This window comes from Lepus europaeus, chromosome 1 (assembly GCF_033115175.1).
Source record: "Lepus europaeus isolate LE1 chromosome 1, mLepTim1.pri, whole genome shotgun sequence".
NCBI lineage: Eukaryota > Metazoa > Chordata > Mammalia > Lagomorpha > Leporidae > Lepus > Lepus europaeus.
Genome location: NC_084827.1, coordinates 18,323,800 through 18,348,256, shown reverse-complemented (window position 1 = coordinate 18,348,256; position 24,457 = coordinate 18,323,800). Strand labels below are relative to the sequence as shown.

Sequence of the window (24,457 nt, the reverse complement as noted above, 5' to 3'; positions counted from 1 at the left end):
GACACGGACCACGGAAAGGTGGAGATACGTATTCCCGGGAGCGGATGCTCCAGTGCCTGCGCCCAGCTTTCCTGCGGGCAGCGAGGAGGAAGGGGCGCCAAAAGCCAACACAGAGTCATGTCTGGGGGAGAACGTGGTGCTGCCCACCCCAAGTGCACAGCGCAGAGCCGAGCGGCTGACAGAGACCACGACGGAGCCCCTGTCCTCGGGCGTGAGCCAGGCTTTCCCACCGTCTGGCTCCGTGCTTCGGAGCAAGCGGCGGGATTTGCACCGGAACCTCAGGGTGCTCATCTGACAAGGAGGAGCCCACCTCCCGCGACTGCTGTGGGGGTTAAATGAGACAAGACGGACCCTGCAGGAAACAGGAGCACTGTTTCACAGTGTCAGCTCTCTGTGAACGTCTGCTAGTCTGTTACCGAGAAATATCCAAGCCTGGAGACCAGAGAGAAAAACAGACCTCTCTTGGCTGGCGACGGGGTGCAGCCTCTATGAGATGAATCCTGAAAGCTGCTTCAAGCCTGGGGGACGTGAAGTCAGGCCTGATGGCGGCAGATGACCAGGGGACCAACACCCCTCACGGCTCTCAGGCACTGACTGCAGAGACCCGCGGTGGCGGATGCCTCCCCTACAAAAGCAGGAGATGCTAGGGCACAAAAGGTCCTGCGCTCTCAGGTTTCCAGAGGGCGGAGCTGCACTGGGTGGCCCGCGCAAGGCGCATCACATCGGGACTCCAAGTCCGACAGGTTCAGTTCATTTGTTCACAAACCCGAAAGGCACAGCTGGTGGTGTGGTGCCTCCAGGAGCTCACAGGCCGGGGAACTTCTCAGGGAGGGCACAGCAATTAATATCCTCCGGGGCAACAAATGTAGTCCATCGGTCAACAGCCGTTCCCGAGCGACCTCTGTGGGCCACGCAGCTCACCAGGTGCCCCAGGTGAGCAGGATCTACTCCGCACTCAGAACAGACTCAGAAGCGGACTGAGACCGCCAGGGGTTCTCAGCGTGACAAATGCAACGTTGTACAGACGCCTAAAATCCCGCCCTGCATCCTGTTCCGTCACGAATTCACGGCGGACAGATGTGCACCGCTAAGTTCCCTCTGCTGTAACTGACCTGCATGCCCATGTAAGGATGCCCTGGGAAGGACTTCAAAAAGGACTACAAGCCTAGGAAAGTGGTACTACCCAACGTGCTCTCGGCGCTTCGGAAGCCCAGCCTGGTCTTATTTATTGCTTCCATAAGAAAATATATTTGTTAATTAAAAAAATAACTGAACTACATATAAGCACTCAACATGCTCACACATAATTAACTGATGAATTATATCCACAGGTTTCTCGGGAAAAAAAAAAGTGTTATGGGAGTTAGTTGCATCTTTCAAAGAAATAAATAAACGCACTTGAAGGACACTGAGAACATTTTGGAACCAGAGAAAGAAATGTTCTTGATTATCTTCAGAGCAGAGCAAGAAGGTAGTCATAGATTTAAATCTAGGTGGACAGAAATTAATTATCCACCCCAAATCAGATAACATAGAAACCAGAATCTAACCCATAAACAACATGACAGAAAACAAAACCAACACAAGAAAAATTACCTACATATTTCTTCCTAGCCTAGAGCTCTGATTTCATTTATATTCCACATGGGAATTAGAGAAAAGAAGGTTTTTGTTTTATTCTGTTTTCTTGGTGAGTAGCTTAAAGTCTTACGAGTTTTTGTACAATCTGAATAGCACCATGGTTAAAAAAAAAAAAAATCCCAGAGCAACTAACGAACATTATTTTGTTTTAATTCTGATTTACACCAAGTCTAATGTGATTGTGTTGATTCTGGCTTTCTACTAAAGGCAAAAAAAAATAAAAAATTACTTGGAGGCCATTTGAATCATTTTATACTTTTAAGAGATTGAACCTGACATTATTACAGCCCAGGACGTCCTTCCTTCCTTGTTTTCAATGAATAATGTTTTCTTTTCTGCCCTTTCTTTTTCCTGCGCGCGGCCACCTTCCCCGCCCTCCCCACCCCGCCTCAGTTTCCTCGCTTCCTTCCTCTCTTCCCTCTTTTCTTTCTTCCAAACATACCCACTCCTTCAGAGCACTTAAGGCATTATTCACACTTGGGCCGCCACAGCTGGAGCGTGGAGCGGTGCGTGGCGTGCGATAAGGCACACCGTCCGTTTCCCGGGAACTAGGTCTCCAGGCAGTGGAAGTCCACCGATTCCAAGAAACCATTTGCTTAAGGTAGCCATCAGCCCCTGCCTGAAACCCAGGCCATCTGCCTGAGTGCTTGCGTTCTTGCTCTAATTGGAGTGATTTCCTGGTTCACTTTCGTAAAGCGTATATGCCTTTTGGGGAGAAGCAACAAGAGGCACTCTCTCGAATGACACCTGCCTCCTGGGGCTCCCCCACGGCATCTATCTGACAGACAAGAAGAGAGAACGTGGCAGCTTTCAGCATATCAACAGCAGACGACAATCGAGTAACTGCGCACTTTAATCTTCGACACTCGCAATTGCACACGGCATAGCCGATCATTCAAGTACTACATGTCAAATAATCTAATGAAGAAGCTAGCATCATGGAGCTGTAAAAGTAATGCCAAGTGTGTAAAAAACGCCTGACAGGAACTTTTAACACACACAGAGAGGAACCACAGTGAGTCTTTTGAGGTGTGGTTATTTAAAATCTTCCCGGAGAGGGATTCAACATGCCAGAGCTCTCATCTAAACGGACACAGCAACACTAAAAGGTTCGGCTAAACTGACTCTGCATGTGTACAGTGGTAGGCTCTGACACCCTAACGAAGGTGGGGACGCTGAACAGGAACAAATTGGGGACTATATCAGTTACTTTCAAAACAGAACCGGGCAGAGAAATCGAACCCCTGGTTGGTCTACTTTAAGATGGCATAACCAGGACTTTGGTACAGGGAAAAATATTTTTTTTTTCCTTAAGAAATGTATATGCATCCAAAATGGCTGAAAATCTTGTCCATGCGAGGGGAAAGTTGAATGTGGAAAAATTTGCATTTTTTTTTTCTATCTATGCTGTAAAGAAAATAAAATCCAGAGCGTTCTGGCATTAGCAAAAGGCTGAACTAAGTTCTCAGGCAATAAATTTATGGGGAAACATGACAGGCTCCTCATTAAAGCTATGTGTACGTTGGCTGCATTTTATACAAGATTCTTGAATCTTGTGGAAAATTGGGCACGGCTTGACATCTGAACAATGTCCCCGGTTTGTTTGATTTCTAAAGCATCGGAAAATGTTGCGCTTTGGAAATCAAGTAGAGAAGAATAAACATACCCTAAAACAGCACTGGGCTCAGTCTGAGAGTGATTTTTCCATATGTCTCTGTGAGATATTTATTACGTTTATTTCTCTTGCAAACACAGCCCCCATGCTGGAAATACTGTGGTGCCTTTTTTCCTGCTTTTTGGGGTGGTGAGAAAATAGTGCTTGTGAGGCAAAGCTGGCCCAGCGGCGTAACCACCCAAGGACAGGCGATTTTCAGAAGCTGGTTGCCATGACAAAGAGCACAATTTATTCCTTAGCCCCTTATCACGGCTCCAATCGCAGGCCGTAAAAATTAACATGGCTCTTTTCCTCTTCCGTTAGGACTTCGGAGCGCCTCATCCTCACCTGAGGTCTCCTGGTCCCCCAATTACGCGGAATGAATGTCAGCCACCCAGCAATTCAATCAATGCTGATTCAAAATTCCGGCCAAAACCAGAATCTATAATCACAGCCTCCTAATCACAGCTCAGTCATGAGAATGAAAAGTAAGCAGGAAATTGCACTAATTACTCAATTAGACTAATACTGTATTTTTAAGCAAGGGCTTAAGAGGTTGTTGGCCCCAACAAAGGGCCCAGAGTCCTCCTCACCTTGCGTGTTCTCGGTCGCCCACCCAAGGGGGCGATTCCTGGAGGCCATCTACCCAGGGACGGACCTGAGCTGGCCATGGGAAATTGACAACTGAGATACTAACCACAGGGAAGTTCAGTGGCGGGTCCCCAGAGGTGCTTCGCCCAGGCCGGGACAATGGCCAGGCGTTCCTGGAGACGCCTTTTTCCGCACAGCTGCAGGCGCAAGCCTGGCAGGCTCCAGGGAAACATCAGACGAGGGGGGAGCGTTCAGCGAACGCAGAGCTTCTCTAGGTCATGGGAGCAAGTGATGCTCATGGGTGCCTGTGGCCGAACTCCTAGCAGGGCTGTGGGGCAGGCAGCGCCCTGCCAGAGGGCCCGCACTGGGGCTGGGCCCATGGGCGGCTGGCACCCGCTGGGGACGACTCCCCACACCAAGCCTACCTCGAGAGTCCTGCCTGAACTCAAGAACAGCGAATGAAAAAAACCAGTCGGGCAGCAGCTGCGGCCGAAGCATTTACAAATAACAGGATACAGCTCGGACAAGCTGGGCCTTATTAGGAAGGCAGATCCTTTTCTCCTACTCAGCTTCAAAAGACTTCAGGATTCTGTAAACAAGAGCGAGCGCACTAGAGCCTGTCACGCCTCTGGCTTTTGTGGTCACCTGTCAAAATCCCTCCCGAGCTGGCTGGGGGGAGAGGGGCTGGAGACGGGGAGAGGCAGGAGGGCCTATCCCACGTGTCCTGCTCTTTCCTCGGCAGCAGTTTCTGAAAATGACCAATGTGGGCAGTGCTCAGGGGTCCACAAGGAGGGAAAACATTTATTTGACTAAGCAGGGCAAAGTCTTCACTTCCAGGGTTTGCCTTGTAGGTGGCCGCTGCCGACGGAGCGGGGGATCGGGTGGCCGGCAGGGCTCCCGGCAGGCAGGTTCTGGCCGCTGCGGGCACCAGGCACCTTGGAGTCTCTTCCAAAGGAGTGGGCTTGGTTCAGTCGGCCTGAAGGGAGAAGAAAGAAGAGCAGAGCTGCGAGGAGGCAGGGACGATCCGCCAAGTGCACTTTTAAGCTAATGAAGGCCCCGCCTGCAGCTGTTTTACGCTAATGAAATCCTACGCAGCAGCATCTACTCCAAGCCAGGATCCCTGAGATCAATGGAAGCTGGGGAAGGAGATGGGGATGGAGGGAAACCCAGGCAGCTGTCCTGCCTCCCTCTCCATCATCCCCAACTTATCCGCTCTGTCCCTCATTCCTTCGGCAGGGAGAGGCACAGGGTGAGGTGCGCATACGGGGAAGAGAAGGTAGTGGGCCACAGACAGGGTAGGAAGACAAATCACTAAAAAGCTCTTGGCAGTGGCTTAGATGTAGCCGGAAGTAGCACAAGGAAACAGAAAGTCCAAAGAAGCAAAGCCTTGGGCTTTGCTTTCCAACTGCCCGAGACGCACACGTTGATGAGCCCTCTTCTGTCGTATGTGTTCAGTGCCCCGTTCTCACCGCTGTCTGGGGTCACCCCTCCCCCTGCACCTCCACATGCTATCCCCCATGCTGCCCCCCAACAGTGTGGGAATTGGAACGCAAGCAGTGACGCTTCGCCTGTGATGAGGTGATGCTCAAAGCTGCAAACATCGAGCCCCACGGGAAACGTGATGTCGGCACATCTTACTGGGATTGTCTGCAGGGCCGTGATCCTCTTCCAGGTAATATTCTATCTTTTTTAAGTCTTCTGGAGTAAATCTCCACTTATTCTCAGCCGGGGAGGGCGGTGCTTTGGGGCTGGGTCGTTTCCGAGCAGAACCGAGAGGCAGTGCGTGCTGGCAAGAGGCCGGCAGGGAACCAGTGATCAGTCCTTCCGGGAATTTCTGAGCTAAGACTTTCAGACCTGGGTAGAGAGAAGCATCATGAAGAAACAGCATTACGAGGTGAGGCTGGGTCAAAACCTAGGGAAAAACCTGCATGTCTTCTAATCTTCGGTCATCAAGTTGAAGCCAACACAAGAATTACAACAGTTGTTTTCGTGGGATTCCAAGAATTCCACAACTTGAGCCATTGCTCAAGTCTTCAGCATTCTTCAGAGCCCTGAAACCACATCGTTCAAACCGTGTGCTGACACAGCCAACGCGGGGTCTCCCAGCACTCCTGACCCTCAGCCAGTGCCCTCGCCTCTCTTTCTAGAAAGCTACCATCTGAGTAGTGAGAAGAGGAAGGTGGTGGGAGTAGGACAAAGAAAATGCGGAGTCCTTAGCAGGCTGCAGCTTTGCTTACCTCCAGAAAGCATGAAGAGGTTCTCAAAACCCCGCTCACACATGGTGGTGGCCGCCTGGCTGGCCAGTCTCTCGTCGTCATCGTAGAGAATGATGATCTTGCCGTGGGCATTTTTCTAAGGATCACATGCGTTAAGGTGCCTAGATTCAAAGAAACTCCCAAGAACAAAGAGCTGCCAAGGCTCCCCTTCCTGAGATCAAGGGAACACAGATGAGCCCATTCTTACCCATTCACCAGCAGTTACTAGGCTTTTTTTCCTACCACCAAGATCACATCAGCTGGCATTCTTTTCTTCTGTAAACTACTGCCATGGTCCAAGGTGGCACTAGCTACATCCTTTAAGCTCTCTGGCTCTTGTATCCTTTACAATCTTAGAAAGCAAACCTTATAATTTTTTAATTTATTTTTTCTTTATTTGACAGGTAGAGTTATAGACAGTGAGAGAGAGAGAGAGAGAAAGGTCTTCCTTCCGTTGGTTCACTCCGCAAATGGCTGCCAAGGCTGGAGCTGCTCCGATCCGAAAGCCAGAAGCCAGGTACTTCTTCCCAGTCTCCCATGCGGGTGCAGGACCCAAGCACTTGGGCCATCCTCCACTGCCCTCCCAGGCCACAGCAGAGAGCTGGACCAGAAGAGGAGCAATAGGGATTAGAACCGGCACCCATATGGGATGCTGGCGCCGCAGGCGGAAGATTAACCAAGTGAGCCACGGTGCGGGACCCGCAAACATTATAATTTTCATTTTACAGACAAGATAGGACACTGTCTACGTCCATCGTGTCCACAGAAGCCTTATTTGTATTGTTCAGAAGGTGGTGCCACCAAAAAGTGCAGAACTGAAGAATGAGGGTGGACATCCAGTGCGGTGGTTAAGATGCCACACGGAACACCGCGTCTCCTATCAGAGTTCTGGCTCTGCTCCTGAGCCCAGCTTCCTGCTAATGCATGTCTGGGGGCAGCAGGTAATAGTGCAAATAGTTGGATGGCTGCCACCCACGTAGACATCTGGATGGAGCTGCTGCCTCCTGGTTTTGGCATGGTCTGGTCCTGGTCGTTGTGGCCATCTGGGGAGTGAACCAGTGGGTGGGATATTGCTTTCTTTCTAACCCTAACCCTAACCCTAACCCTAACCTTTCAAATAAATTAAATGAAAAGAATTTCAAAAAACAAAGTGCACATTGTGGTGCAATGGGTTAGGCTGCCACTTAAGACACATGTAAAATCAAGTGCCTGGGTTCATGAACCAGCTCCTCTTCTGATCCCGTTTCCTGCTAATATGCTGTGAGTGAGAGGCAGCAGATGGTCCAAGAACTTGGGTTGCAACCACTCAGGAGGGAGACCAAGATAGAGTTCTTGGCTCCTGGCTTCAGCCCAGCCCAGCCCTGGATGCTGCAGATACTTGGGGAGTAAATAAGCAATGAAAAGATCTGTGTGTGTGTGTGTGACTCTACGTTTTAAATAAATAAATAAAATGTAAAACCACTACAAAAATAGAGGAATGATTTCATAAATTTTAGTAAATATGAAGGTATTATACAACATGAAAAGATGTGTTTATAGGGCTGGTGTTGTGGCATAGTGGGTTAAGCCACTGTTTGGGATGCCAGTGTCATTCAGTATCAGAATTCTAATTCAAGTCTCACTGGCTCCACTTATGATCCAGCTTCCTGTTAATGTGCCTGGAAAGGTGATGGAAGGTGACCCAAGTACCTGGGACCCTGCCACCCACGTGGGAGACTCAGGTTGAGTTCCTGCCTCCCGGCTTGGGTCTGGCCCAACCCTGGCTGTTGTAGCTATTTGGGGAGTGAAACAGCAAACAGAAGATAGCTCTCTCTCTGTCAGTTTGCCTTTCAGATTAAAAAAAAGTAGTTTAAAAAGAGACTGTGTAACTTAGGGAAATATGTCATAATATGAAAAGGAAAAAAGTATGATACTAAAACTACATATAAAATATTTCAACTTTCTTTAAAAAATATATAGAAGACAGTCCAAAATAAAATATACCAAAAATGTAGTAGGGGTTGTTCAACTGTGTGATTATATTTCTTTTTTTATATTTCTCAGCATTTAAATTATTTGCTACCTATATGATTTTTTTAAAAAAAGATTTATTTATTTATCTGAAGGCAGAGCTACAGAGAGGCACAGGCAGAGGCAGAGAGAGAGAGAAAGAAAAAGAGAGACTGAGAGGTCTTCCATCTACTGGTTTACTCCCCAGATGGCTGCAACAGCTGGAGCTGGGCCAATCTGAAGCCAGGAGTCAGGAGCTTCTTTCCATGTCTCTCATGTGGGTGCAGGGGCCCAAGCACCTGGACCATCTTCCAGTGCTTTCCCAGGCCATAGCAGAGAGCTGGATCAGAAGTGGAGCAGCCGAGACTTGAACCGGTGCCCATATGGGATGCCAGCACTGCAGGTGGCGGCTTTACCAACTATGCCACAGTGGCAGCTTTACCAGTTATGCCACAGTACTGGCACCCCTATATGATTGGAAAATTAAAATTTTTAAGAAGAAAAAATTAGAAAGAAAGATTTACTTGAGTTCTATCTAAGGGAAGGCTTTTTGAGGCAAATAAAATAAGACAAAACAAAAAGGCCTTCAGACAAACTCTCAACAGGTCACAATCCTTAACCTAATGTTTTCTGGCCCAGTGAATAGGATTCTCAGTAATCGCTAGGAATCTGGGTAGCTGAAGAGTTCCCTCACAGTTGTCTTAAATCTGAATCTTGTAATTCTCATACTACCCAACTCCTTAAACTGCAACAAAGGATACATACTCAAGAATATCATTTGAATAAGGGTTCATTGTTCTGGACAGGGTTGCAATTGGGTAACTGTAAGCTGCAAAGAGAAGAGAACGTTGAGGAATCTGTACTCTCAGTACAGCGTGGTCCTACTTCCCAGCCACGGATTCACTGAGCCACAACCCTAAATCCTTTCGTGAATGTAAAGAAAGAGGTCCCTGTGACCAGAGTCCGAAGCTTCATTTCGCTGTGTCTGACATTCCGTGCTGGGCCCCTGAGAACACGGGCGGCCCTACTCGGAACGTCGCGGTGGAGCAGGCTTCCGCAGCGGGCCCAGCTCACAAGCGCCTTCCCAACTGCTGACCACGGGCCGGGGGGCGAGCCCGCCTGGCCTCCAGCACAGGCTCTGTTCCAGGACTGGGGCGCCGAAGCCCCCCTCTCTCACCTCCGACGATGTGGCACTGCTGGTAAGAATCTCTGTCGCGCACGTCCAGCAGCAGGAAGGGGCAGTCGGGGTAAGGCCTGTCTTTGGTGCTGGGCTCTGCTCGCTTCACCAGCCCTTTGTCCAGGTCCAGCTCCCCAACACCACTGATGACGCTGCAAGGAAAGAGCGGGTCAGGAGCAACGAGGCTTAAAGGTCAAACGTGCGTCTTCAGAATCACACCGGCGAGTGTCTTTCTGAAAGATACTTCACGGAAAAACGGAAATGGACATAGCGTCTCCGCTCTGCCTCCGAACGCAGGATCCCACAGACTCCTCTCACCAAAGAGGGGATCCAGAGCGCGTGTGTGCTGAACCTCAGGCGGTGCATGTTAGCCCACAACATGGCCGAGGGGCACCTGCTGCAATCGGAGGGAGAAAAAGGGCAACGGCCAAGCCAGTGGAATTTTGAGGACTGTGAGAAAGCACAGCAAAAGCGGGGACAGCACAGGGTCCACAGGACAGGAGAAGTGGAAGGCATTCCCACCCACGGTGTCTGTAACTTGAAGCAGTAATAATCTCATGTCTAGGTGTACAGTGACCCATCCAATACGGACAGTGAGCCCGCGTGCTTGCAGTAGTTAAGAGCAGTTACTCTGTCTCACAGGGACAATGTTGAGGTTGAAGAGGCTGTTAGACTGCGTAGCAGTCATTTGATGAGGCAGACAAAGAGCTGGGATTAAAATGACGAAGTTCATCCCTGAGAGTTCTAAGACTAACAAGTCACTAACATTGGTCGCCAAGTTAATATTATAGATAAAATGTGGGGAAAACAGGAATTAAAGGAATAAGGCTGGTGTTATAAACAAAGTGGCAAGTATTGAAATATCTGTATTGGGACAGAAGGCGATCACTCTCCTAGAAAGCATTTAGGCACTTAAGCTAACCTGCAGATCAGTATGTAACATAGTTCCTTTCCTATCTCAGCAAATCACATTTTGCATTTAAATCCCTTACACATGATAGCACTATACTATGTAGTGCATATTTCAATGGACCATAGGAGAAAAAAAAAAATCTATGTGATACGAAATTGTATTCTCAGTGGAATTCCTGTTTGCCTATCTCTTCTTGAATGTAAGTGTAGTGTCCTTTCACAAAAGTAGCTGTAAAAAATAAAAATAATAGAATTGCTGAGAGCCAATGCTTTCTCTAGTACAACCATTTTGGGATGGAAGATCAGCACCAGTTTATAACCAGTAGTTACTATTTGTGAGAAGTCCAGCTCGGAATAAGGGCCACGTGCTGAGTCCCTGGAGTAAGAAGCGACAGCCACGCACAGTTTCAGAATCAGCACCAAGCACTGTGTGCACGCTCCTTGGCACCTGTTCATTATCACAGCACTATGGGTGGCACTGCGACTAATTCTGTAATTCTAGCTTTTTAAAATGTTTATGTCCTTTTACCTACTTGAAAGGCAGAGGGAAAGGGAGAGGAGGAAAGACTCACACACAGAGAAATAGAGACAGAGGGAAAGAGAAATATCTTCGATCTACTGGTTCACACCTGAAATACATGCAACAGCCAAGGGTGGTCCAGGCTGAAGCCAGGAACTTGGAACTTCATCCAGGTGTCCCACGTGGGTGACAGGAGTTCAAGCACGAGTCTTCTACTGCCCTCCAGGAGACATTAGCAGAAAAGTGGATCAGAAGCAAAGGAGGGGGCCAACACTGTGGTGTAGCAGGTAAAGCTGCTCGCTGCCTGCGGTGCCAGCATCCCATAAGGGAGCCACCTGCTCCACTTCCGATCCAGCTCTCTGCTATGGCCTGGGAAGGCAGTAGAAGATGGCCCAGGTCCTTGGGCCCCTGCACCCAGGTGTGAAACCTAGGGGAGGCTCCTGTTTTGGATCAGCCCAGATCTGATTGTTGTGGCTGTCTTGGAAGTGAGCCAGCGGATGGAAGACCTCTCTTTCTCTGCCTGTGCCTCTCTATAACTCTTCCTTTCAAATAAATAAATAAATTAAAAAAAAAAAAAAAGGGCTGGTGCTGTGGCTCAGCGGGTTAATGTTCTGGCCTGAAGCACCAGCCCCCCATATGGGCACTGGTTCTAGTCCTGGCTGCTCTTATTCCAATCCAGCTCTCTGCTATGGCCTGGGAAAGCACTGGAAGATGGCCCAAGTCCTTGGGCCCCTGTACCCACATGGGAGAGCCAGAAGAAGCTCCTGGCTCCGGGCTTCCGATCGGCGCAGCTCCGGCTGTTGCGGCCAATTGGGGAGTGAACCATTGGATAGAAGACTCTCTCTCTCTGCCTCTCCTCTCTGTGTAACTCTTTCAAATAAATAAATAAATCTTTAAAAAAAAAAAAAAAGAAGCAAGGGAGTTGGGACTTGACCCAGCACTCTGACATGGAGTGCAGGCATCCCAAGAAGCAGGTTAGGCAGTGCACTTTGACATCCGCCCCTATGTTTGATTCTAAACAGGGCAGACAGAAAGGGGAGGAAATATCAAACTCTCTGAATCAGAAGACAATATGTGTAAACGAAGCCCTAGCACAAACTTACATATGGGAGAGCTGAGAAGACTGGAACTCAGGAGTGAAAGTTAATATTGTCCTATTGATATATTTGTACACACTCAGAATACTGTGAGAAAGATTTAGGAGGGCGCATTTATATGACGAGAAAGCAGAAGGGCTGGGATTAAAGTGTGGGACTTTACTGCTGCCAGTTCTGTTCCCAAGGTGCTGAGCTCACTGAAAGTGGTCTCCAGGTGAACACAAGGTAAAATGCAGTGAGGATACGGATCAGCCGAGAGTACCTCTGGAGAGTTGAGCGGCTGGAGTCTCCTGCTCCCACACTGTTGGTGAACTGCACAGGGCTCGGGGGCTGCTCACCCGGGCTCCCTTCCCCGTTGGTCCTGGGAGTGACTTCAGCCTCAGGGTCCGGCGTTGCAGAATCACTGTCTAAAATTTCCAAGTGAAGAAATAATTAAATTTAACCTCAGGATCTGCAGTTACTTATTGGGTAGTTCTAATGGAATTAAGTCAAGCAAAGGAAATCTTATCATTATTAAATTATTCTGAAGTTCTAATACACAGGTTTTTCAAATGGTAGTGAACCCCAAGACCCTTCTGGGGGACCTGAAAGGTGAATACTACCTTTTTTTTTTTTTTTTTTTTTTTGACAGGCAGAGTTAGACAGTGAGAGAGAGAGACAGAGAGAAAGGTCTTCCTTCTGTTGGTTCACCCCCCAAATGGCTGCTATGGCCGGTGCACTGTGCCGATCCAAAGCCAGGAGCCAAGTGCTTCCTCCTGGTCTCCCATGCGGGTGCAAGGCCCAAGCACTTGGGCCATCTTCCACTGCCTTCCCGGGCCACAGCAGAGAGCTGGACTGGAAGAAGAGCAACCAGGACAGAATCCGGCACCCCAACCGGGACTAGAACCCGGGATGCCAGCGCCGCAGGCGGAGGATTAGCCTAGTGAGCCACGGTGCCAGCCGCGAATACTACTTTTATCCACAGGATGTCATCTGTCATTTTTACTTAGTGCTGATAATGCAAAGACCAATGGCTGACAAAACTGTTAGCCTTTAGCAAGTGTCAGGGCCGTGACACCAAACTTTATTAGCAATCACTGCATTTTTGACTATCACATACTGTCTCACAGTAAATTAATATGGCAGCCACAGTAAAGAAAGTCCCTCTAAAGCAGTAAGACTTAATGAGTTGTATTAAATCTCACTCGAAGCACGTGCTTTTTCAGTGTTCGGTGATGATGTGAGGAGTCCACATTTAGGGAAGACCCAAGGACCAGTGCCACTGCTGAGCGGCAGCCACCCCAGCTGCGTTTGCCACGATTCCCATTTTACTTGGAAAAAAACTGACAGAAAAACCACGGTCATTTAGACTCGTGTATTTGCCAGACGTTTTCTCAAAAAAAAAAAAAAAAAAAGGAACTAAATGAGCATGTCATTTCAAGAAGAACAACTGATGGTATTTGTTGCCAGTGATTAAACTTAGAGCAAAAAATGCAATTTTGGAAACAGAATTACCATCAGGGATTGAAATATGGGGCAACTGCTTTCCCAAACTTAAGACTTTCCTGATAAGATAAATGGTGAAATCAACAAATGTGATGTTTTTGAAAGTACGCCATGAGATGTATCAATATTTGGAAGATCTTTGGAATTCAGTGAGCCAATAGTTTCCAAAAGACCAATGCATGATGTTAAAAAAAAAATCATACCCAAAGTGCAAGGCAGACCAATGGATTTAATTTAACACAGTATGAAAAGTTCGCCGATACAGCTTCAGACGCCATATAACAGCTGAAGCAACCAGTTGTCAAGTTTTGGTGTAGTATCAAAGAAAAACATCCACCATTGTCCGCAAGGTCTATTAAAATCCTCCTCCCTTTTCCAACTCTGGATTTTCCTCATTTCCTTCAACCCATAAGGCATATTGCCACACACTGAATGCAGAAGCCGTCATGAGAATCAGTTGTTTTCTATTAAACCAGGCACTGCAGAAATTTATAAAGTAGGTAAAACAACACCATTTTCAGTAAAATTTTGTTTTGGAAATACAGCTGCTTTTCATAAAAATGTTTTTATGTTCACAATTGGTGTAGTATTCTTATTTTAAGAGAATAGTTCATTTTAATTTAAAATTTTAATACACTAAACGTTAATAGACATAATCCACATAAATCAAGGCTCTTTGGGGTCTTCAATAATTTTTCAGAGTGGGAAGGAGACTGAAGTCAAAAAGTCTGGAGATTTGCTATTCTGACCAATACAATGAGAGAAGAAATAAAACTAAGAGGCCTAATGATTAAAAAGGATATTAAAATTGAATTTGCATACAATATGGTAATATGCCTAGAAACTTCAAGAATACTATCAGGATAAGCACAATAAACACAGTGAGATTAAAAAATACTAACAAAAACCATATTTTTCTTATACATCAATTAGAAAATAACATGAAAAAAATCTCATTTACTGTAACTGAAGTTATAGAACAGTCTCACAGAAATAAACCTAAAACAAATGTAAAGGACCCATAAAAAGCTGTAAGTCCTTTGAAAGACTTATTTTATTTAGGAGACTTAAAGACGACCTCAGCAGAGAGAGTGAGACACTCGGCATATTCCTCCACTGGGTGACTAAATGTGAAATGATGCCTATCTTTCAGATTTATTTTATAACCTTAATACCAACACAGATGGGATTTTTAAAAAGGACATGAAATACATATTTACAAATACATATAAATTAAGGATAATTAGGAAACCATGCCTTATCAAAACAGTGCAGAACTACAACCAGAGCACTAGTTATAACAGAGAACATGGAAACAAATCCTAGAATATACATAAAGTTAATATACCCATACCACAAGTCAGTGGGTAGAGGGATATAGGATCCCTCACATCATACATCAAACAATATTACGGATGGTTTAAATGTAAAAAACAAAACAATAGAAGAGAATGTAGGTGGATCATTTATCTTAGATTTAATGAGTCTAAAGCAGTAAAAGAAAATCCAACAGTACAGACTAACAGATCTGATTATAACACAGGACCTGGTGTTGTGGCACAGCGGGTAAAGCCATCTCCTGCGACACCAACATCCCGTATCAGAGTGCCAGCTCCTCTGCTTCCCATCTGGCCCCCTGCTAATGTGCATGGGAAGGCAGCAGAAGATGGTCCAAGTACTTAGGGCTCTGCTACCCATGTGGGAGAATCAGCCCATGTGTTCCGGGCTCCTGGCTTAGTCTGGCCCAGCCCTGGCCTTTGTGGTCATTTCAGAAGCAAAACACTGGCTCTCTCTCTGCCTTTCAAATAAGTAAATCTTAAAAAACTAACACACAAAAAATCAAAAGTTGAATAACAAATTACAAAAAAATCTGTAACACATGCATGAGATAGTTTTTAAAAAATCAACAATTGAAAAAGGACTGTGTGTATCAGGTAAAAATGCCAGTAAGATTAAATGTTCTAAAATTGTTAATATAGGGCCGGCACTGGGCACAGTGGGTTAAGTTGCTGTCTGCAGTCCCAGCATCCCATATGGGGGCCAGTTCAAGTCCTGGCTGATTCACTTCTGGTCCAGCTCCCTGCTAATGTGCCTAGGAAAGCAGCGGAGGATGACCCAAGTCCTTGGGCCCCTGCACCCATGTGGGAGACCTGGATGAAGCTCCTGGCTCCTGGCTTTGGCCTGGCCAAGCTGTGATTATTGTGGCTGTTTGGGGAGTGAACTGGCAGATGGGAGATTCTCCCTCTCTCTGTAACTCTGCCTTTCAAATGAATGAATGAATGAATCTTTAAAAAAGTGATCAATTTAAAAAAGTTGTAATACAGAAAGGAAGTTGTCTTGCGATTCCAAATCTGCATGTCCTCAGGCCTCTTCCCCCATCTGAAACCACTGTTACGTATTTATGTCTCTTTCCAGAAATAAAATTACATACGTTGGTGTATATTTTACTTTCTCCTCCTTTTAAATTCATACTGTTCTATATTTTGTGGTTTTGTGTTTTTTTTATTGTTTTATTTTTACTTAATAATATAGCTTGGAGATTGCTACAAATAATCAAAGATTTTTCTCATACACTTTCAAGGGTTATTCATTTCTATTTTATGAAGATATAATGAGTCAGTACTCTTACAAAGTAGAAAGAAAAAGATGAATGTTAGAAAAACATACAAAAGGGCACATATAAAGTCCTTATAAGAAGAAAAACGCATGACCAACGAACACGCACTCACACAGATCTACCAAATTCACAATCACTATAAAAAAAAAACTATTATACCATTTTTATTTATCAATTTGGAAAGCAGTTACCAAAATGATCATCACGCAGCATTGGCTAGGATGGAGAGAAGCAAGGCTGCTCATCTACTCCTGGTAGAGACGCAAAGAAGCAGAGCGACGTGGGAGAGGGTGTGCAGTCAGCACTGAGCCCCTGACTGGGCTGCACCCTGTGACCATCTTCAGGGACTATTGAGAATCACACAAAATCTGCACATATTGCAGCATTACTTTATCAAAATGAAAAGTTAGAAAAAAAGGGCAATGTCCCAAACAGAACTGAATTTATGCTATATCCAAATGACAGACTCATGACAACACAACATTTACAATCCAGCTTTTGAAGTCCATTTAATGATACAGGAAAGTAGGCATGGAAAAATGTTAATTGAAAACAGCATAATATAAAACTATGCACATAGAGTATGGATTCGATTAGAGCAAGGAGTGAGATAAGGGGGAAACAGACCAAAAATGTTAGCAGTGATTATCAGTTATTTTAATTTTCTTCTTTATACATTTTTGCAGTTTTTCTAATTTACCAGAAACATACTTTTATGTCAGGGAAAAGCAATAAACATTGTAAAAGGAGATTTTTGTATTCCCTCAAAGATAGCCAATATGCATACAGATATAATCTGTTCCACAGGCACTCCTGAGTGAGTTATTATCTGCGTAGAGCACTAGAAAAACACTAATATTACTCACACATTATGGTGTCCTACTTTACAAGAGCCTATTTTGCTGTGCAAATTTATCTCAGAAGAGAAAATTGCATGTGCCCATATGTTCTGGTGCTGCAATCTCAACAATGAATTGAAGGACCAGATCTAGGTGCTTATATAACCCGGTTAAAATTGGGAGTACTTGTATGAGGAGACTCAATTATCTCTGTTACAAAGAGCCCTTATTTCTCGGCTGTGTGAGAGGCATCTGTCAAAGATGAATTCCTGTCGCTTTCAGATTCTCTTTATCCTCCCTAACAAAAACCAGCCCAGGGAAGTGACAGCCGAGTCGCACAAAACCAGTGTTCAGACTTCCTGAGAAGCTTGTCTTGCATCAGAAGTCAAATTCCTGACCTACATCAACCTTAACAAAACACACTGCCCTTGGATAAACAGCCCCATGTTGACCGCTGGCTACTCTGGGATGAAATAAAGGCCTTCATTCTGTGAATTCTTTTCATGAGTGGACAAGGGAGAAGTTTTCTTTTCAACTGTTTCAGAAAGAACTCTGGCGCCTGCCCAGTCCCTGCTCTTCCCCGTCCCACACCAGAGCAGATTTCTCGCTCCCTCCGTGTCCCCTCGTCTCCAGGCCCGTCTCTGGCTGTTCCTCAGCTTCTAACGGCCTCGCGTGCACGCGGACCTCCTGGGACTCCTCACCCCTTCAAGGCCAGGTCCAACACCTCAAGGAAGCCTACTTTCTACTGGCAAAGTTCCATTCCTTCCTCGGAACTCCCAGGCAGCCTATGTCTCTCGAAAGGTGCAGGACCCCCTTCAGGGTGCAACACAAGCAGTGAGAAGCAGCCGGCTGCTGCCAGGGACACTTAGCTTTGTGTCCCAGACCTGTGCTGCACTAGCTGCATCGCCTGGAGCAAGGAATTTAGCTGCTGAGGGGTGGGCTTCTCATGTGTAAGGTGTCTCACCCATCTGGAGCTTTTGAAAAGATCAGATAAGAAAACTCATGCAAAGGACCTAGCGATATATCCTTTAAAAAAAAAAAAAAAATGACAGCCCTGGGACCAGCATTATGGGGTAGTGGGTAAAGCTGCTGCCTGCAACACTGGCATCCCGTATGGGTGCCGGTTTGAGTCTCCACTGCTCCACGTTCAATCCGGCTTCCTGCTATGGCCTGGGAAAGCAGCAGAGGATGGTTCAAGTGCTTGGGCCCCTGTACCCAAGTGGGAGACCCGGAAGAAGCTCTGGGCTCCTGGCTTCAGTCTGACCCTGCTCTGGCCATTGCAGCCATTTGGGGAGTGAGTGAACCAGTGGATGGAAGATCTCTCTGTCTCTGTAACTCTTTCAAATAAATAAAATATTTTTTTTTAAAGTGCCCTCCCAGGCCTCCATCACAGAAGTCTGTCATTTTAGTAATTCTGTGATGTTATAATCATTCTCTGCACCCAGCACATGTATGCGTGACTACAAATTCCATGGAAACAGAGTTTCGTGTTCTGCTCATCTCTGTACTCTCGCAGTCTCTGTGAATCTTATGTACACAGAAGGCGCTAAAACATACCTGCTGAAAAAGTAATTCATATATTAAACATGTCTAATACATTCAGAACTGTAAGTGGTAGAGCCAGAAGCCACATGGCTTTTGTAAAGAAATGAGACTTGACAATTAAAACACCTGACAGCACTCTCTAAGAGTAACCACCTAATTACAAATAGACACATCCAGGTCCCCGGGGCCTGCGAACACAAGGTAAGGTTTACAGGGGCAGTGTACAGTGGGAGTACTTCGGGCAAACGGTCAACCCTCATTACCTTCTAGCCTCTGAATCTCCTCGGCGGTCACTTCCAGGGTCTGATCCGACTGATCGGAGAGGGAAGCAACCTGGATGACCTGAGAGAAAAGAGGAACGAAAGGTGGAGAGGTATGTGTGTCTGTTTTCAAGCTGAGGTGCTCTTGTCTTTTACAAAAGATGGAGAAACAGCCGACGTCAAAGAACTCTTGTTTCAGGAAGCGGCTGGTGTGCTCGGGCCCCCTTACGTTTGGGGTGGTAATCATACTGCAGATAATCCTTCCAGAAGGAAAGGTTCATTTAAAATACCACACAAGCAGCTTAAAAGACAATTCAGGACAATACACACGTAGGAGAGTTTAAAACTACATCTTTATACCTTCTGGTCCCGACACAACACATTATGTCTTGAAAATGCAATACTGACCTATAATAACATATGACGGCCTCGTCAATTCTCCACACAAGGAAGAAATAAATGTGATTATGAATGTACTGGCTGCAGCACACTATAGTCATGTACGGTCTTCATTTTTAAAAGTATTTTTCACAACTTAGCCCAGCTTGAGTTACACTGATAGAACTCTTGCCTGGGGAGAGACATGGTGACCGTAAGTTTTAAATGAAAGGAGTAAGTGACTTGCCCAAACTAGCACAACGGCCCATGGTAGGATACTTTGGCAAAGAACTCAGCCACAGAAAGAGGGAAATCAGCTGGTTTCCACTGAGGAAAACGTCCAGACAACACAGAATGCACAGTTCTGAGTTCTATACGTTAAGGTCTACAAAGAAAAAACATAAGCCGTTAAATCTGATGAATTAAAAGTAGAGTGCCGGCTGGCGCCGTGGCTTAACAGGCTAATCCTCTGCCTTGCGGCGCCGGCACACGGGGTTCTAGTCCCGGTTAGGGCGCTGGATTCTATCCCGGTTGCCCCTCTTCCAGGCCAGCTCTCTGCTATGGCCCGGGAAGGCAGTGGAGGATGGCCCAAGTGCTTGGGCCCTGCACCCGCATGGGAGACCAGGAGAAGCACCTGGCTCCTGGCTTCAGATCAGTGCGATGCGCTGGCCGCAGCGGCCATTAGAGGGTGAACCAACGGCAAAAAGGAAGACCTTTCTCTCTCTCTCTCTCTCTCTCACTATCCACTCTGCCTGTAAAAAAAAAAAAAAAAAAAAAAGTAGAGTGCCTATTTATGTCATGGAGTTCTCATCAAAGAAAAGAGAAAAACATCACAGCACCTTGTGTGAACGCACACACCACACAATCCTCCCGAGAGGGGATTCAAGCCCTCAGTGCAGCAGCACAGATCAGACAGTCTTTGCTCCCACGGAAAGATGGTTCAACTTACCAGCTGTGCAAAAGTTGTAACTTTCAGTCTCTTGAAAAGCTCATCTTTTCTGTATCTATAATCTGAAAAGCAGGGGGGAGAGAAATACTTATCTATGTTAATTTCCCTTTCTTAGCGGTATCAATCTTTCCACTTGTCGAGGTTTGTCGTTATTTACCTGGTTTGTCGTTATTTACATGCTTTTATAAATGGTAACCTCATTAGACCTCTGTGGCATCTTCAACTCAGGTGTGCCAGGGAATACGATCGTCCCTTCCCTTTTTCTTCCCTTGCTTTGGCCGTTAGGAAGCTTAGTCCATCACATTCCTTTTACTAAGCTGTCCCTACTTGGACCATATTGTATAGCATGCATTTCTGTAAGAGGCCTCAAATCCCAGCCCAAACCAAGATGGAATAAACATCTGTACTTACACACGAGGACAGAGACCAGGGTCACTGAGTTGCCCCAGGCCATACAGCTGGAAAGATGGCTTATACTCAACTACTCTGACTCTGGCTTGAAAAGAGCAGTAATATTCCTGCAGTTCCAAACTACGCTGGAGACACAGGGCAACACACTTGTGTGTGTGTGTGTGTGTACCGGCACAAAGTCATGAGTAGTAGTGATAATGTGCTGTTATCAGTTTGTCTTCAACCCTACTTCAGTAAAAATCAACTCAGTTTTGCAAGATGAAAATGTTCTGGAGTTCTGTTGAACAATGATGTGAAGGTACTTATCACTACTGAACTGTATACTTAGAAATGGTTCAGATGCCACATCTTATGTGCTTTTTACCATAACCGAAAAGAAAATATCCTAAAGCATCCACATTGATGCAGCACTATCTTCACAGGTGCAGGACGTAACCCACGCTGGGAGGACTTCTGCACTCGTGGAAATAATTCTTCACATGGCATTGAAGAGCTATTACAAACTGGGCCCTTCCCACGTTACCTAGTGTCCCTCCCAGAGATACACACTCATAGCCAGCTTCCTCCTTTTCTGAGGATCACTGCCAGTTCTGGGGTGTTTCCAGTGTTGAACTTGGCCAGCCCTTATCCCTCCCTCCTCTTCTAGGCTTCCATATTGGCGCCCATGTTCCTTAAACACTGTCTAATTATTTCAGCACTGCTTAAGGTCAGCTGGGTAACTGCTACAGTCTTCACAGCACAAATGTCTCAAAAACCAAGACTCCTAGCGACAAAAGAAAGAACTAAAAGTACTGGTGTTGCTAATCATTTCCATGAATAAAAAAAAAAGAAAAAAAAAAAAAAAGAAAGAAAGAAACAGCACGGACCCAGTGGTAACTTTAGAGGATAAGAGAAGTGTGGTTTGCTAAATACCTCGACAGAGAAAGTCAGGAAATGACACTATACCTTAACAATGAGCCCACGGTAAATATGTCAAAACTTTTTCTCGCACGGAATGAAAAATTTTTTTCTGTTCTAAGATGCCTTAAAGAGAGCAATTTAGCAAACACAGCATTACTTCTAGAGAATTCCTAGCACAGTTCTTCTGGACGTAACGAGTTACCAAAGATGCAAGGAGGGTCTTAAACCTGCCAGGATGTCCAGATTGGCTGTTCAGAGCTGTTCAAGGCATGCAACTGAGTAACTACAGAGCTCCCCTCAATTGCCACCAACTCGGCCACCAAAAGTATGTATGTAAATCGAAACACCAACAAATCGGCCAACGCAAACAGTCAACAGCTTTCAAGTCGTCTGCACTGTGATATTTAATGTACCAATACTCTTTTGGTATAGCTACATAGCTTGAACTACTTCTAAATACAAAATGTGCACAATGAAACCCCTTCTAACTCCATAGAGTCCCTTAAACAAAAAAAACAGCCAACGCTCTACTCCACCGGTTGGCGTTTCTACCACCACCATCCTCTCACAAGCACCAGAAGCCCCTGCATGCTGGAGTCCGGGCTCCACGTACCTGGTTCTGGTTTGGAAGGACAGCTGTCAGCAGGACTTTCTGACATTATTGCTCAGAGATAAAAGAACAAACTAGATGTTGTACAGTTTTAAACTTAAAAAAAAAAAAAAAAAAAAAAAGGAAGACTTGGAAGACTCTGTCAGTCTGTCCTCGCAAGAGCGAACAGAGCTTTGAGAATGGAGCTGTTGCTGTCGCTTCTCACACTCCAGGTGGAAAACAACTAATCCTGGTTTCAGATACGTTTATCAAGGTTTGCCTCTGCAGTGAGTCTGGGCTCTGAGGCTGTCTCTCTCGAGTTACTGGAAGGACAGAGACCTGACTATCTAGGATGGTTCACGCCGGGCCCAGCTAGTGTCATCTGACCACCAGGAATCAAGAACAGGCTTTGTAAACCGTCAATAGACACAGAGTGTCTGCTTTCCCCAGGCAGGACTGAAAGAATATTCAGATTACAAAGGGTTTGTGCGTTTTCAGGGTTCTGTTAGTATGCGTTATTAGCAAAGGGAAGTCGGACACACAGGGGAAGACAAATCAAAGGAAGTAACAGAGCGAGGTTTGTGATTTCACAGAAAGACATGACATCTCACGTAACTCGAGCAAAGTGATCGGTCCAGGGTGTCGTGAGACAAGGCAGTGTCTCCTCTCTTTCAACCCAAAAGAACACTTCACAACAGAAAATGGGGAAAGAGAAGGAAATACCTTCCAAAATGCAATGCCAAAGCAGAATCTAAAGTAACTCTGTGAGGGAGTCGGCTCAGAGCGTGTGAAACAAGGTGACGGGAGCCTCTGGCTTGACCACGAGGAAGCGTGGCCTCAGAGGGGGTGAGAGAGCGCTTCCGTGGACTGGGCTCCGGGGGTACTGCTCTTGGGAGATCACCTCCACGGAAGACTTGGGTAGTTTTAAAAATTCTTGACTTGAGTTTATGAACCAATTTGAAGAAACTGGTACCTTTAAATTCATCGAATTTCACAAGTCACAAGCCTGGCCTATCTTTTAATCTCTCTTTTAAAAACATTTCTTAATTTGTTTTGAGCTCTTTATTTATATGTTTAGTTATTGTTGATAATTTTTTATTGTAAATGACACTTTTTAAAATTTAAAATTTCTCTGTATTGCTGGTATATAATCTTGATTTCTATATACTGTCATTACATCTAACCACCTGGCTCAAGTCAAATATTCCAATAGTTTTTCTGGGACTTATTTTGGATTTTTAAAAAATGATCTTTTCTGCAAACAATCTCAGTGACTCCCACCACCTGCGGCACCTCCATGAACTGACAAGGCTGTGTAATACAGTTTTACAGAGACACAGTGATGGCAGCCAGCCTCTTCTAGGTCCTGAGCTCCAGAGAAAGTGTTCAACATTTTACTGTTGGTTATGATACTCATCATCACATTTTTTGGGAGATATTTTTTATTAAGTTTTCTTTCACTCCTAGTTTCCTAAAGTGGTTTTGTAAAACCATGAATGGGTGTTGAATTTTGTCATTTGTTGTTTTTTGTATCTGATGGTTTTTCCTCATATTCACATTAATGTGGTAAAATACATTCATTGATTTTTTTTTTAAATGTTAAAACAATATTTTATACCTCTAATAAACCCTGCATTGTACTTTTAGGGAATGTCCGAAACAAAGCTTTGCCAATCTGGGGCAGAAGGGGACACTTTTATGGGACGAATTTCTGGTGAGGGCATGTGAGCTCACACTCAGCCACACACGGATGAGAGGCGAAAGAGACTCCAGTCCCACACAGCAGCAGGCCAGCAGCTTCTGCCTGCCTGGGATGAATTAAGGCTGACGACAGAGAAGCACAGGTGAGTAAAGAGAAATTTTTTTCCCTGCAGTTTGAAAACTTATTATACATCTTGTATATATCTGAAATATATATACTTATATAGTAGTGTACAATGCCTAAAAGGAAAAGGGAAGATTATTGCAACATTATACATTTTTAAATAAATGTCTATGGCACTAGCCGTTACGGTTGAACATGACAAAACAAACAAACAAACAAACAAGCAGAATCAGTAAAAAGCTGGCTCGAAATCTACATTTACTGTCTGGAGCTTCCCAATACGGCGGCAATTCAAAAGGGACACTATCATTTTCACTTAAAAGCTCTGCTGTGTTAAAAAGTAGTTTTAGCATATTCTGGATTTGTAATTTTCTCTTCCAAGAAGATGTATACTACCAGAGCCAAGTTCTGAGCTGTGATCAATCAGAGCGCCTCTGCACTACCATTAGCTAACCATGCCCCTAACACAGGCTCTCCTACTTACGATAGGAACAGATCCATCTTAGGAAATAGATGCTTCTATTTCTTTTTCAATTCTGGCCACAGTTTTGGACACAGATTGAAAAATGATGATTTTGCACAAGGGCAATGCACGCGATGACTAGTAGCATTTTATTTTTGCAGATTAGTTTTTTAAAAAGCATGTACAGGAAATATGATTTTTAATGAAAAGAAAACCGACTATAATGAATTGATAATGCATAATAGTGTAGGGGTAAGCTTGCTCTCTTTCTCACACCTCTAAGTCTTTCTTATGTAACTTTCTAATTTGTATTCTCAAGAATGTTACGAAGGAAACTACTATTATCCCTTTCTCAGATAT

General features: G+C 45.3%; 1 protein-coding gene across 1 annotated transcript in view; it reads right to left on the bottom strand.

Moving 5' to 3' along the window:
• Positions 1 to 2,482: 2,482 nt before the first annotated feature.
• The window catches only part of CEP41 (centrosomal protein 41), a 48,916-nt gene continuing 26,941 nt past the window's right edge, over positions 2,483 to 24,457 (bottom strand). The window contains exons 4-11 of the mRNA XM_062199885.1: positions 19,910 to 19,971; positions 18,586 to 18,664; positions 12,099 to 12,243; positions 9,308 to 9,459; positions 8,892 to 8,959; positions 6,124 to 6,238; positions 5,525 to 5,740; positions 2,483 to 4,862 (exon numbers count right to left, since the gene is read on the bottom strand). Coding sequence (XP_062055869.1) covers positions 4,714 to 4,862; positions 5,525 to 5,740; positions 6,124 to 6,238; positions 8,892 to 8,959; positions 9,308 to 9,459; positions 12,099 to 12,243; positions 18,586 to 18,664; positions 19,910 to 19,971 — 986 coding nt within the window. The 3' untranslated portion in view covers positions 2,483 to 4,713. The remainder of the gene's footprint in view (positions 4,863 to 5,524; positions 5,741 to 6,123; positions 6,239 to 8,891; positions 8,960 to 9,307; positions 9,460 to 12,098; positions 12,244 to 18,585; positions 18,665 to 19,909; positions 19,972 to 24,457) is intronic.